General features: G+C 45.5%; 1 protein-coding gene across 1 annotated transcript in view; it reads right to left on the bottom strand.

The window, feature by feature from the left end:
• The window catches only part of PMPCA (peptidase, mitochondrial processing subunit alpha), a 422,362-nt gene that overhangs the window by 157,465 nt on the left and 249,610 nt on the right, over positions 1-15,287 (bottom strand). Inside the window, exon 9 of the mRNA XM_069609581.1 lies at positions 1,983-2,101. Within this exon, the coding sequence (XP_069465682.1) occupies positions 1,983-2,101 (119 nt within the window). The remainder of the gene's footprint in view (positions 1-1,982; positions 2,102-15,287) is intronic.

Below are 15,287 nucleotides of genomic sequence, written 5' to 3'. Positions count from 1 at the left end.
CTCTTTGACAGATGCCACACGTTGAGTAAACAATTTCTAAGTGTCCAGAGACTCATATATATATATGCATTAAATCATTACATTAAAATCATACAAACTTTCCTTGTCAGGTATGTATTGGATCTAAAACATGGTCATATCAAATTGTACAATACATCTCCCAATGTCTTGTTAACAAAGCATATGTTTGTTATATCGTGAATCCTGAAGTAATTATGGCAATCCCAACTGGGGCAGACGCGGAAGCACATCAGGATGAGGAGAACGCAGGCTCAATCTCACAATCAAAGCATGTGTTCTGAGCACGCACACTGCTGCTTCCACTTGCCCGCTATCTCCCCTAGTTCCCTCTGCGGCTTCCTATTCTCTTCCCCTTTTCTCCCCTCTGCAGCTCTCACTTACCCGACTCTTTGCCGGCGCCGCTCCTCTCATGACTCAGACTGTCATGGAAATGGAAGAGGGGCTTTTTCATAGAGCTCTGCCTTCCATTTCCATGGTGGCCATGTTGGCTGAGTATGCGTTTGAAACAGCGGGTCGAAACCTCGCCATGACCCATTGTTTCAAACAAATTGCTGTCAGAACCCTGTGGTATAAACCGGGAGTGCCAATGGCAATACTCCCCTGCTCCGCTTGCTTCACGAGCCGGTTTACAGTGCATAGCTCTCAACTCACACGCTTTTGGCGGGTGTCACCCGCCTTGTAAACAGCTGCCTCACCCGCCAAGCCTCCAGCACGCCCATTTGTATCAATGGGCCGCTCACCCGCCAAAAATAAAATCGGGTGTTTTCACCCGCCTTTGCCACACAAATGGTTGAGAGCTATGACAGTGCCAGGGGCTGGCGCTAACATCCTCACTTGGCTTGGATCAAGCACTTGGGCCTGGGCTGTTACTGACAAGTGAACAGCGCAGGGAATGGACCCTGAACAAGAGAGCAGCGCTCCAGCAAAAATTAAACAAAATAAATAATAAATAAAACTTGCCGGAGTGCAGATCCTTCCCCAGATCCAGGGGCTAGCACGCTCCCAGATACTGAGCCTCAAAAAGCACACCGCTTTCAGAAAATCAGTACAGAGCGCTGCCTGGTTTTCTGAAAGCAGTCTGCTCATTGAAGCACAGGTTTCTCACATGTGCTATAATTACACAGAAGCTGCGATAGACCAAGGGGTAGCACAGAACACTACCAGTATTATCGCAAGTATTACACGCACGAGCAACACGTTCTTCAACAAGCTTTCAGAAAACTCAGCGCTGAAGAGGGCACTCAGGAACTGCCAAAGCCTCACATACAGTGTTGCAGCTGTCCAAACTGTTATATATTTCCAGCAATTTACAGACATCTCTTTATTAGGGTGAATATTGTGACCATTCAAAACAGAAGAGTCCATTATTCACTTAAAAGGATTTCTTACTGAATCACTATAAGATGTTTAACATTTAAAATTATGGACATTATGTTCCTATAATGCTCTTTGTTTTTATGCAAATCACCAGGAGTGGTTTCTATGAAGAGATACTGTGTTGCGCAACCTGGCCAGGGGCCAGGCCCCCGTGGCCCCACGCCACCGTGGCCCCACCCTGTCCTTCCCACAGCCCCACCCAGAAGTGACAGTTCCCCCAGTAACATTTTTTCCATTTCCAGAACTGCTTGTGAAGCCCACAGGACGGGTGCTTCTTGCTATAAGGAAAAAGCATGCACAGTTTCCCCAATTTCAGGTTCAAGTGTACTTAATCTACTACAGGTCGGTGAAACAAGCTATTTAGAGAAAAAAAAAGGACTATTTCAGATCGGTTTACAAGACCTGCAACATCAACAATACAAAAAATAAGAATTGCATCATAGCAGGTTAAATTGTGAAACTTTTTTTTACATTCACTAATAACCCATTTAAAACAATTTCAGTTCTGCATAACGACCCCTAACGAGGGAACAAAGCTGCCAAACCAAGCATTCAAAAACTACTGACACTGTCCCAATACAAACCTGTTGAGCACATTGAGATACAGCCTGGTGAACATGCCCTTGCCTGGCCCTCCTGCAGAGAACGATCCACCTCCTCCCATCATCATGTTCAGTACAGCAAACGGGATAAAGTCTTCCTCCTACAGCACAAGGACACAGTCACCTAGCTGAAACGATTGCCCATTTTTTTAAGGGGATAAGCATCGGAAGATACAGCTTTTCTTTCTAACATTTGCCTCGGGCATCAGTGCAACAAAAAGGGACCCCAAAGGACATTTTAACACTGCAGCAAACAATTTTTCATTACATTTGTCTAATCAAGAGTTTTATATAGTGCAACTTTGCGACGTAACTTACCAGGCACGACGACCGATTGCCAACGCGGACAGTGCTGGCAGTGCAAAAGCATTTAAAATAGCAAAAATATTTAAAATATTTCAAATTAATATTTTCTTAAAATGCCACTAAACGGAAAGTTAATACATAGCCTGTAGAGGGACACATTGGGGTTTTCATACATAGTGAAGAGAATGTTCAGTCTTTTGGCTTTGGGGGGGGCGTACACAGAGTTTAAACTAAACCAGCTAGTAGCAGGGACAAGGAGCACATTTACCAGTTTCATCAGCTCCGAGCCAAGATTAGTTTAGCTGCCTACTTCACACTGCAGCGTTTTGGGGTTTCTGCACACATACTATAGATTACAGAGGAGTTATGAGGAGTTGCAATATTCGACTCTGCTGGGAGCACAGTTTATGAAGGGAAACAATCAGATGAACATGGGACAATTGTGAAAGCTATGTAGTAAAGAAACAAGTATTCTAATTTCTAAAGCCAGGTTATCTAGCAAGCTCCTAGACATCTGATTTCCTCAAGGGCGAGCATCACGTACCAACTGCAGCTCTGTTGGACTTGAGTATGTGGGTAGAACATTCCCTTGGGAGATCATATAACCCCTCTGTCCATCTATTTAACACTATGCACTCTATTTTAATGCAAGTAAATGGGTATTGTTAAAACTAATCTTTTCTTGTAACAATTCAAATACTCTTTTCTTGTAAACAATGACAAACACTAGTACAATGAGGGACAGATTCATAATGATTTCCAGGAGTAAAGTAGGATTACACCAGTTCAAATAATTACAAGATACTATGGTAGTTCAAATATGGTGGTGAAAGTTCTAGCTTCCATTTTGAAGCATAAAAAAGATGCAGGAATGGCTAAAATGGAAAATGTAGTTAATGGAGAGTTTAACAAACTGGATTAATGAATAGCCGAATCTCATGATGGCTCAGATGTATCCCTTTTGGTGAAAGAGCAGTTCTGAAAGACCAAAGAGGATGTATGAAAAGGTTTCAAGCAGATAGATAAAATGGGTCTTCGGAAGTGCACACTGAAGCATGTACCAAGGTGTCTATCACGGTGTGTCATTACAATCCCCAGAGAGAAAGACTGGTTACTATATGGGATACATTACTCACGTAATCACATTTCTGATTCTAGTATCTGCTTAGATTCACATGATTTGCATAGGCTGACATCTAGTGGAAGCTGCAGAGTATTGCAAATGAAGTTTTTTTAAAGTTCGAAAAGGGACATCGACAGGGCGGGCTTGTAATACCATCCCTAGTGTGACGTCCACTGTACCCATGATCCCTCACGCATTGTGGTCCCTCAGATTATTTGTTTCTGACAAGAGGGAGTGTAAGTTGTAAGCATGGAGTGTAGGTAGAGACCATGAGGTATTAAAGATCTATCTTTCACAAGATCCTTAAACTCCAAGAGGGCAGGAAGGGTGGGCACATGTGAATTTAAGCAGATACAAACTTAAGTAATACGATTATGATGAGTAATGTATCCCTTCTGAGGCATGTGGATCTGCTAAGAATCACATTCTTTGCATAGATTAGTGAGCAGTACTTGTAGAAGGAGGTGGGTTGTTTGAAGGTAGCGCTGCTAAAAGAGGTTTTAACACCGCTTGTCCCACCTGTGTATCACCCTTGGAATGTGTGTCTAGACAGTGATGTTGGGTGAAAGTATGTACTGAGCTCCAAGTGGTTGCCTTGCAAATGGCATCTAAGGGCACATTTGCTATGAAAGCTAGAGTTACCCCTGTGCCTTGAGTGGAGTGTGCTCTAGGCTTAAATGGCACTGTTATAAAGGAATAAAATACATTTCTGGGGAGGAAGGATAGCTCAGGGGCAACATATTTGTCTTGGAAGGAAGACAACACGGCGTAACAGGTTCAAATCCTGATCCCGCACTTAGAAACCACTCATTAGTTTAAAGCCCATTATAAATTAACAATAAAATAAATTAGCAAGAAAATAGCAAAGCTGGATGTAGTTGACAATCTATTCCGAAATTACTCTGCCTTAGAGATAGGGTCCCCTTCTCTTTCAGTGGAAATGGATACAAAAAAAATGCATCTCTGGTATGCTGTTTAGTCTTTTGAAGGTAGAACATGACAGTTCTATGTACATCTAGTGTATGAAGGCTTTTTTCTGCTGCGTCTGTTAGGTTTTGAAAAAACGCAGGAATTTGTATAGTCTGGTTTATGTGAAATTTAGATATACATTTCGGTGAAAATCAAAGGTGAGTGCATAGCACTACCTTGTCCTTGTGTATGATCGCAAAGGTGTCTTGTACTGACAGAGCTTGTAGTTCACTGACCCGTCTGAAAGAGGTAATGGCTACAAGAAAGGCTGTTTTATATATCAGATGTTTAAGGCTGGCTTTGTGCATAGACTCAAAGGCCCCATCGCCCCCTGCCCCCCACCCCCCCCATGAGCCTTGCGAGTACGATATTGAGGTCCCAGCCGGTAGTAGGATTAGAAACTGGAGGGTATATTTTTTTTTAACACCCTCCATGAAGGCTTTAACTACTGCCACCTTCCACCACAAAATGTTGCTTTGAGATACAGTGTAAGCAGAGAGGGCCGCTAGGTGTTCTTTGAGTGAGTTAATGACTAACACTGAGTCTCGTAGTTATAGAAGGTAGTTGACTATGTAAGACAGTGAACAGTCAGTTGGATTGGGGGAATGCTTTGCACCAAAAAACACAAATCGCTTCCATTTGTTAAAGTAGCAGTGTCGTGTGTTAGGTTTACGTGATTCTTTGAGTATTTCCATGCACCTTTGCTCTAGGTTTAGGTGACCAAGTTCTATGACCTCAGGAGCCAAGCTGCTAAGTTCAATGTCTGAGGGCATGGGTGTAGTGTTGTCCCTTGGTCCCGAGTTAACAGATTGTCTGGAAAAGGTAGTGTCATGGGAAGATGGGAGAGCCAGGTTTGCTGTGCCCACATAGGAGCTATTATGATCAGTGTTACTTGTTCCTGGTGTAGTTTGTGGACTATTTTGTTGAAACGAGGGTTTGGAGGGGCCGAGGGGAGCGTATGCAAATCTCCCTGACCAATTCATTAGTAGTGCATTCCCAGTTTGAGAAGACACTGTCTAGCATGTCTGTTTAGATGCCCCTCATGCTCACAGGGTAGCATTGTACTTCTGCTTAGCACGTCCATCAAAGAATTGAGCTCCCGTGGAACATGTTGTGCCACTAGAAGCATGATGTGATTTAGAGCCGACAGCCAGATGTTCTGGGCTAGATTGGTCAGCCCTGGAGAGCGCGTGTGCCCCCAGTTTGTTTATATAAAACATGGCTGTGGTACTGTCTGTTAGGACTAGGGGGGTTGTGCCTTGAAGGTTTGAAGTGCTTTGAGGTCTGCTAGCAGTTCCAGAAGGGAAATATGTTTCCTGGTTAGTGCTTGTGTCCATGCCGCGTGAGCTTCGATTGCTGGTATGTTGAAAGGCTTTCCCTTTAACAGAATGTTTCTGGTCCACCACTGTTGCGATTGAACCAGAGGCTTGCGAAACCACCACTAGATCGTCCGTCATTCTGCTTGCTTGCGACCATTGTTTTGTTAACCACTCTTGCATTGGACACATGTGCAGTGTGGCGTGTGGCACCAAGTAGATGCAGGAACCCATCATTCCTAGCAGGCGCATTGCCTTTCGTACAGTCACCTGACGACCGGCTACACACTGAGGTGTTTGAAACATGTTTTGGACCCTCTCTTCGCAGGGGAAGACTATTCAGTTGTAAGGCAGAATTTCTCAGAAGTAGTTTAGGCCAAAAAGAATCATATGGTGGGTCACAAGCTGATAGGTCTGCAAGTTGAAAAAGTTTCACCAACATTCACTGTGAGAGTGGCGTTCTCTCAATTGGGTTGGCACAGTACCTTAGTATGAAGAAACAAATGCAGCTGAAGTCGTTGGCTCCTGGCACTTCCTGCAGATCTCACTGTTCCTGAGCTTCAGTCGTGGGGACAAGAGGGAGGACGTCAGGGGGACTCCTGCACTGCACAGGATCGTCAGAATACGCAAACAAAAATGGAGTCACTTCAGTTCCAGTAGCTGTAGATTCAAGCGCACAAGCTGGTGCGCCTCTCCCTGTTTAATCCTAATCAGCCTTGAGAATGGTATCCAGGTGGCTTACGAGTTGATTGGTCCCACCAACTCAGAAGGGAGAAGTCGTCCTTGAAGGGGCTTATGCGTCGAGATGAACTTGGCAATTGGGACCTGCAGCAGGGCTTAAACCAATGGTCCAGGAGTTGCAGCAGCAGTCCTCTTCCAGCTCTTCTTTGGTTCTTTCATTCCAGTGGTCGACTCTGCTTTACAGTCCAAGAGACTCGCCTTTTAAACAGTTCTCTCCCTTTCATTCCAGCCTAGCTATCCTCACCCAGCAGGGTGGCTCTCCTTGCCGGACAGTCACCCAGCAGGGTGGCTGTCCTTGCCGGACAGTCAGCCAGCCAATCACGCCAGAGTGCATTTGGGTCTCCTAGGAGACTAAGCAAAGGGAGTTTCGGGCACCTTCCTCACACTTCCTGCCCACCCCAGACACTCCGACGCCAGAGGCTGTCTTCAGTCCTGAAGCCCGCCAAAAGGCATACGAACAAAGGGACCAAACCAGGTTTGGCGCAGCCAAGTCAAACACTAGAAGGACCTTTCCAAAATATTAACAGCGAAAAAAGAAGACCGGGACCAGTTTAAATAAAGGGGCTTAAGGCGCCATCTTGAAAAATATGGATCCCGTGATTTTTAGCTACCGCTGTCCGCGGTCGGGAAAATCATGGTAGTTTGTTGTAAAACCACTGCCACCAACCTTTTCAATAGGAAAGGGCAGGGGAGTTGCTAGGTCTGGAAAAGACCCGGGGCTATGCTGATGTCGGAACTGTTGGGACTGGGGGCTAGCTAGTCTTTTGGCTGTAGCTCCTGAGATTCTATGCGGGGCTACAACCAAAAGATCAGGGGCTATAGCCCCCTTAGCCCACTCCTAGCACCGCCCCTGGGAAAGGGTAGCGTTTGACTGCTACATGAGTATTACCCCCTCCAGCACTCCATTGTAAGATGGTGTGTGCTGGGTCTAGGAATTTGGAAAGACTAGTAAAGTTCATTTCACTTTACATTCTCTGGGAAACAGTAGTTTATCACAGTGAAGGTATTTAAACCTTTGGGAAGTCTAAAAGACATTCCCGAGTCACAACACTGGGGGTGCTGTGTAACACACATGAAAAGATGATGCCTATGTTATCTAAAACTCCATAATCAAAGAACACCAGTGTAAAACACACATCAAAACACATGAGTGGGAAAAAAGGCTCACTCTTTCCAGGTAAAAAAATCAAGTCCTCAAAATCCAGCAAAGTTGCTGGGGGTCTCTAAAATTAAGGGAATTAGCCCATTTATGAGAATTCGCCCTAACAGTTGTTTGTTTTGATTAGTGCCCCCAAAAACTGTTTTACTTGGCTGGGCACTAGATTGGACTTCTCTTAGTTCATGGAGAAGCCTAATTGGAACAACAGATTGTTTCGTGTTTTGTAGGCACCTTTGGGGTGTGTCCCCAGTATCAGCCAGTCTATGTAAGAGTACACTGGAATGAACTGCCTTCTCAAGTGGGCTGCAACCACTGCTAGGAGCTTTGTGAACACCTTCGTGCTGATGCAGTGCTGAATGGTAGCACTTTGAATTGGTAGTGCTCGATACCCAATTTGAATCTGAGGTATTTTTTGTGCGCTGGCAACAGTGAAATATGAAAGTATGCATCTTTCATGTCCAATGTTCCATTGTAATCCCCCAGTTTTAGTATTGGGATGAGTTCCTGCAATGTTGTCATCCTGAATTTTTGGGGCTTGACATATGTGTTTGCAGGATGCAGGTCCAGCACTGGGCACATTATGTAGACCTTTATTTTCTTCCAGAAATGGCACCATTTATACTGCTCCTTTTTGAAGCAGTATTTCCATTTCTTCTCGTAGAATGTTAAAATGTTCAGAGGACATCTTTCTCACTCGAGGTGGATGGTGGTGGGGTGTCTCCAGGAACTCTAAGAAGTATCCTTTGGTTACTGTGTAGAGCATCTGAAGTTATTCCCTCCCATTGCTGAGCGAAGAGTATTATGGAACCCCACGATTGGGGATGCATGGGAGGGACGGTGAATCGGCCTGTCATTTGGCGGCAGGGGTTGCTGTGCCTCTAGAGGCTGCAAATCGGCCTCGCCCTTTTCCATGGCAAAACCCTCTCTGCTGGTATTGGTAGGAGATCGATTGACCCTGGGGGCTGTAAAAGGAGGCACCAGATGTTTGTGAACCAGATTGTTTTGATCGGTTGAAGACTTGCGCACGAAAGGTCAGGCACATATTAAATCTGACCTAATGTTTTAATGGTTCCATGTTCTTTCTTGGTAGTCTCCAGCTGTTCATCCACAGCCTTCCCAAAAAGGGCTGCTTCTTCAATGGGCTTATTAATGAGTGCTGCCTGTGTTTCTGGCTCTCTGTGCCATGAGTGTCTTTTGAGGAGTGGTCTCTCTGCGATAACCCTTCCTGAGGCGTCAGCAGAGTCTAGGACATTCTTACAAATATTTTGTGACACTTGCTTCCCCTCTGTGGCGACTTTAAGCAAGTGTGACCGTGCAGGTTCTGTCACTGAGTCTAGGTTTTTGATGACCTCATCCCACTGGGTGCCGTTGTAGCTGGCGAGCAGCGCAGTGTTGTTAGCTATAGTAATACACTTGCCCAATGTGTAAAGCCGTTAACATTCTTTATTTGGGGGCACCTCTGAGGTGGAGAGTGGAACACCAGCTCGCTTCCTGCTGGTAGTGACTGCCAGAGAATCCGAGTGGGGGTTTAGAGGGGAGGTTGACAGAGATGGAGATACCCTCTTCTTGTTGGACTGAAGTAAGATACTACCCTGAATAATGAGTTTTTTCTCATTGAGAATGTCTTCGACAAAATCAGTTCCCTCAGGGGTTGTTTCTTATGTCTGTATGCCGAAATGGTGAGCTGCTTTCTTCAACAAGTCATTATATAGCAGTTTGTCTGCTATGGGAGAGGTGTGACCACCTTCTACCGCCCCGGCATCAGCAGGATCTAGAATAGTGAGATCCTGGTCATCTTTGCCCAGTAGGTTTAAGTATTGCTGGGATCCTGATCAGGATCATGCCTGTCGATAACCCAAATGTCTTGATCTGCTTGATTGACCATCTCCCTGCTGAGATTGATCACCTTGTTGAGGGCCCAGAGAGGCATGAATGAAGATGAAGGTAGGGTTTGGATTGGGTGCGATGTGCTCTGAAGCCGAGTAGGCCCCCTTGGTTCACAAAATTGATCCACAGCTTTTTGTCTAATAGGGAACTGGTGCATAAAAACGACAAAGGATGACACCTCATCCACGGTCTCCTCAAATCCTTCTTGAGTCCATGTTCCAGTTCTTGGAGTCTGTCAATGGGAACACTACTGTGTCTGGGGCAGCTTTAGGGGCCTCTATAGGGCTCTCCATGGGACGGTTTTAATGTAGGGATGACGAAAGCGGCAAACCAGCTTCTTCGTAGTCTTCGGAGGCACATGGGGGGTCTTTTTTATGAACATGTTTTTTGCGGTGTTTTCCTGATGACATATGAGTCTTTGTTTTTTTAGACTGCTGTTTCGGCGTCTTCGCATGATCCGTCAAAGGTGGTTTATTCATGCCCATTGCCGGAGTACCATCTTGAACGCCTTGTGCTAAGTGCGGTTGCGGAACCACAGCCAGCCTTGTCGGCAGTGGAACAGTAGTGAAGATGCACCGCCTTCCTTTGACGGTTCCGCCGAGGAACGGCCCTGGGTTATGTGCTTTGGTGTAGGCATGTGCGCCGTCATCGCCAGAGGCCTTCCCTCATAGCAGCACGCTGCGACTGCCTTTCGAGGCTGGGGAGAAGCGTACAGGAACCAGAGGGTTCCTCAGTTATGTCATCAAGCTTAGAAGTGTAGCCTCGGCTGTTGACTCGATGAGTCCCACAGAGGTCTCAGACTCCACCATGGCGTGTGCCACCCAACCCTTTGTTCGGCGCTCTGATGGTTTTCGGCCTACAGAGCTTGCAAGATGCGCAGCAGGACTCTAAGTGATTGCGGGGAAGGTAGTTGTTACCCACCCTATGTGTGTCTTTCCACAGGAACTTCCGATTGCACTTAGGACAACATTTAAATGGAGTACGTTCTATAGCGAAATATGGATGAAAAGGCAGCGAGAAAAGAACAGTAGAGACTTGGACTGGGGACAGGCAATCTCTAGATAGAATCAGTCCCACCGCTCTCCCTACTGATAGGCCGAGGCCAGGTGCAGGTCGAAGCCTGTTGGAAAAAATGCCTGTCTCGATCTCTGAAAATCAGGCATCGAGATGGTTCCGAAGGTCAGTCAAGAAGGTGCGTCGAACTGTAACTGGTAAGTTAAATTAAGAAGTATTAACACCAAAGTAGCTTTTGCTACAGGACTCTGATAACTATCCACAATGGCAGAAAAAATTGTATCTGTGAACCTCGACACGCGAGGGGTTGGTACAGTGGACGTCACACTAGGGATAGTATTACAGAAACGCCCTGTCGACGTCCCTTTTTTCGCACTTCGAAAAACCTCACGTGCAATACTCCGCAGCTTGCACTAGATGACGGCCAATGCAAAGCATGCGATTCTAAGCAGGTCCACAGAACATTTATATATACAGGAAGAACAATGCTCTTTTGATCACAAAAGCACGTAAAATAGATAAGAAATCAGATTTGACAGGAAACAGTGAGCTTCTTACAAAAGGTGAGTTTGAGGGACATTCTGACCAGGTTGTGGAGGGGAGAAATTGGAACAGTCACCGGGGACAATACATAAGTGGACATACGTAGATTAAGGACAACCAACATTGGACATTTTTAAGTGCCGGTAGGCAGTACGCCCAGCTGTGTTTGGGAAGTGACCATGGTAGGTGAAGTGCTAGAACGGAGGCAGAGGAAGTGAGAGGCAGATTAGAGGCGAGGGAAAAAGGTTACCTAGCAGGCAGATCATCGCCAAGTTAAGAGGGTAACTCGGAGGCGAGGAGGTAGTGTTTTAGTTTGATTTTTAACAAATCCGTGTGGACTGTTTCTCGAATGTGGGAGGGGAGAAATTCCATGCAAGCGAGAGGAAGCACAGGGAGGGCGAGGAGCCACAAATGTAGTCGAGGAGGCAGAATGGAGATTACGAGAAGGCTTATAGAGTTGGATAGAGGAGGATAGAAACAGCAGTGCATTACTGTGAATAGATTTGTGAACTAGGAGACATTTTAATCTGCCCATGTTTTGCATCATCAGCCATCCAGCCTGGTGACGGAACGACGAAGAAGGTGTGAAGGGACGGAGTTAAAAAAAAGTCCTGGTAGCAAAGTTAACGATCTTGTCGAGGGGACAGAAAGCATAGTTGGGGAGACCAAAGACGATGCAGACACAGTAGTACAGTTTAAAGAAGACGAGAGTGGTTATAGAGATGCTTGGCAGTGTTAAAAGGAAGGAGGTGCCTGATTCTTAATATTTAGGAGGTTGAGGCAAGCTGCTGTTCCAGTCCTAGGGGTTCCCTTCTAGAGGGCCCAACTTGGAAAAAGAAGACACTACTCTAGCATCCGAGTTTCAGCAGGGAACAACTACAAAAGTGTGTGGGAGCGAGGGGCCAATGGGCCCCTCTCTACCATCACTTCTCAGTACAAAACTTGGACCAAGTCCCTCTACTTGTGGGTACGCCCCTCGCCCTTATGCGATACTAACTTTTGGTTGTATTCGCGTAGATGGGACCACCGAGCAGGACACAGGGCATCCATTTTTTGTACCCCCTTTTGACTCCATCTTGGTAGCCAGGACTTTTGCCCGCCACTGTAGCTCGGAGCACATGGCCCCCACCCTCGTCCCCACTCCAACTGGAAAACTCCGCAGCTCCATTCTCACGCTGAGTCCGGAGCTGCTTGCAACAAATAAAATGTAACATCCTTTTCCTCTGAGATCACTGTCCCGCATTTGAACCAACATGAGCCAAGCACATAGCTCGTTCATCTCCACAAAAGTGTCCTTGCCCTCTTACCCTCGCCAGTGAAACTTATTGCCATTCTAACCCTGTGCCCTTGCGAGGCATCCCTTTCATGTGCCAGACTGCCAACCATGCTATGAAACCCACCCAGCAGACCCCCAACTAACATTAGACCCCTGTTGCAGTATATCGCGCCTAATACCAACAAGTGCCACATACCTGAGATTCTTGTGAGACTAACCCTATAGTTCAATGACAGTATTATAGTGGTCAAGGCCCGTAAACCTGTGACCTGTATAACCCAAATGTGTAGATGATATAAACCCTTGAGGGATTTGTAGAACGACATGATACACTACTGAGAGTCTTTCTGATCAACTATTATTTAGTGCATGCATCACTCAAAATGTATTTTCTTAGCTTAGATAGTGGCCACCGTGTTCACAGCGACCTGACCTTCACCCATCCGGAGCACAAATGTCTGACGTCAATCCTCCCGCCAACCAAGCAACCAACCCGGAGGAAGAGATGATGCCCACACCTAAGTCACCACCACGGCTGACCAATCCCAGTCCAACGTAGCATCATATGTTAAAAATGTAGATGTACTATATAAATGTGTTGTAACCTTGATGTGGTCAGAGCGCTCTCAGAGATCTAGATAAACTTTTCCTTGAACTCTCGCAGCCTTCCGTTTTGTGCCTTATTCCCTACCCAGGGAGTGTCTGTTTTATTCATTTCACACGTGTGAGTCAGGGTGGGCACAAACAAAAGGTTTTCTGTTCCTTCATCCTTGCGATGAGTTTTTAGCTGAATTTATTTTTCTTGAAAAAATAAACTAATTGACAAATTTGTTTGGGGGGGGGGGGGGTCTTCTATTTCCACCCCCCCCCCCCCTTATATAACCTTACACCCCCCTCCCCTATATTTTTCAAATGACAAATAATCTGGTGAAGGAATGTTGTAGCCTTCAAAATAAGTGCAGTGGGACTGCTGCCTTTAGTATCATAGTTATTTATGAAGTGTTGCTGACAAACCCTAAACTCCTAATCTGGTAAACAGTGAAAGACACCAATGTCTAGCCAAACATGTGAAGGTAGTGCAACTGAGTAGTAAGGGCTCAGTGAACCACAAAGCGAGCACTCTTAACACAACTTCTGAAGAATGTATACAAGTTAAATTACTTATCGAATGCTTTCACTCTGAAACTCTAGATTTAATTGCAGCTCTATAGACTCACATCATTCCTGCCACTCTCCCAATGCATGCTTGCCTATTTGAAAGTAAATTTGCACTATGGTTTTCTATAAGTCTTCAAAATATATTCCATTTCCCAGCTCCTTTATTATTGGCCATTATTGTATTAAGTCCTCTTGGGGATGGCCATTAATGTAATTAAATCGCCTACTTTGTTTTATTTGTGGATTCTCATTGCTTTTCACATTTTCTCATGCAATTGGAGGAAGATGGAGCACATTTCTTCAATTGCCTGGTGGAGGGCAGTTTTCTCTACTCCCACTCAAAAGTCTGCTAGATGGCTTTGATTTGTTTCTGCATGACAATAATTCAGTATCTTCACACAACATATTTCTAAAGATGTGAACGCATCTATGCCTCCTTTAACCGCTTAACAAGCTTGGTCTTTATCGGTTGTATATTCCTAATATCTTGTTACTTTATGTTACTTGTATTTATGTTTTGTCTTTGTCTGTTGTGTTAAATGATTGTGTTACTCCATGATTTATTCCTTTGACATTTTATGATTGTTTTTGTTATATATTAATATTAGATGCTTGGTTTATGGTTGATCTTTCAAATTTGTATATTCAATATATATATTTATTAAACAGTTTTTATCGGTTTTCCAACATATAACCATACAGCACACTAAACCGTTAACAATAACTTACACGTACAGTTTCATGTTTCCATTTTCTCCCACCCTCCCTCATAACTCCACCCGGCCTACATCACACCTCGCTCTTCTCCCCTTCGCTCCTCCACAAATTCCACCCTTATTCCTCCTCTACGGGACTATCTCTCTCCAGACCATCCCTGTCTGATGTGGCTAATGCCGCTACCAATTGTCTCCAGGCGACCAATGTCTCTGCTTCTTCTTCCGCACCTCTGCCAGTCTTCTCCTGCCATACCCTTGTTTCCACATTCGCCCATTTCTTTAGATCTTGCCACCAGCCACATGCCGACGGTCTTATGCATGCTTTCCAGCTCATTGCTATTCTGCGTCTGGCCAATATATACGCTAGGTCTTTCAGTTTGCTTACATGTTTAGCTCTACGAGGCCTAGGGAAACCCACCCCCCTCAAAAGACATGCCCAGGGGTTGCTCACTCTTAGGTTAATCTCCGCCTGTGCCATGATTTGGTCCGCCTCCCTCCAAAAGCCTCCTATTTCGGGGCATGACCAAAACATACGTACCATTCCTACATCCACAGCCCCACATTTCAGACATGAATGTGTTCCTGCTTGGTTCAACTTCGCTATTTTCCTAGGGGTCAGGTATGCTCTGTGGGTTACGTACAATTGTATCTGTTGCAATTGCACATTTCCCGACACCTTTTTATGGTATCCTTGTGCTCTGATCCACAGCCCGTCTTCCATTGATTCCCCCACACCCTCCTCCCAGTGTAGTCTCGTTTGGACAATCTCCTTACCTAATCTCGACATCAATAACGTGTATATACGGGAGACCTCGTGGCCTCCTTCAGACACATAAAAAGGTTCCGTCGCTGAATCTGGCTGTAGGGCCAGCACCGCTTCAGGCCACGTGTCTTTTATACTCATCAGCCGGGAATATGCGATATACTGCCACTGATGTAGTCCCATGCCCTCAACCAATCTGTAGAACTCCTTGGGCTTTCCTTCTAACCACACATCCCCCACTGTCGCTATGCCCACCGGCTCCCATTTCCTTCTGATGTTCAGCCTAGTTTGTTCATCTACGCTTTCCAGCGCCACT

This window comes from Ambystoma mexicanum, chromosome 8 (assembly GCF_040938575.1).
Source record: "Ambystoma mexicanum isolate Mex_15411 chromosome 8, UKY_AmexF1_1, whole genome shotgun sequence".
Classification (NCBI taxonomy): domain Eukaryota; kingdom Metazoa; phylum Chordata; class Amphibia; order Caudata; family Ambystomatidae; genus Ambystoma; species Ambystoma mexicanum.
Note: the sequence above shows the minus strand (reverse complement) of the source record. Positions and strands in the feature narration are given on the sequence as shown.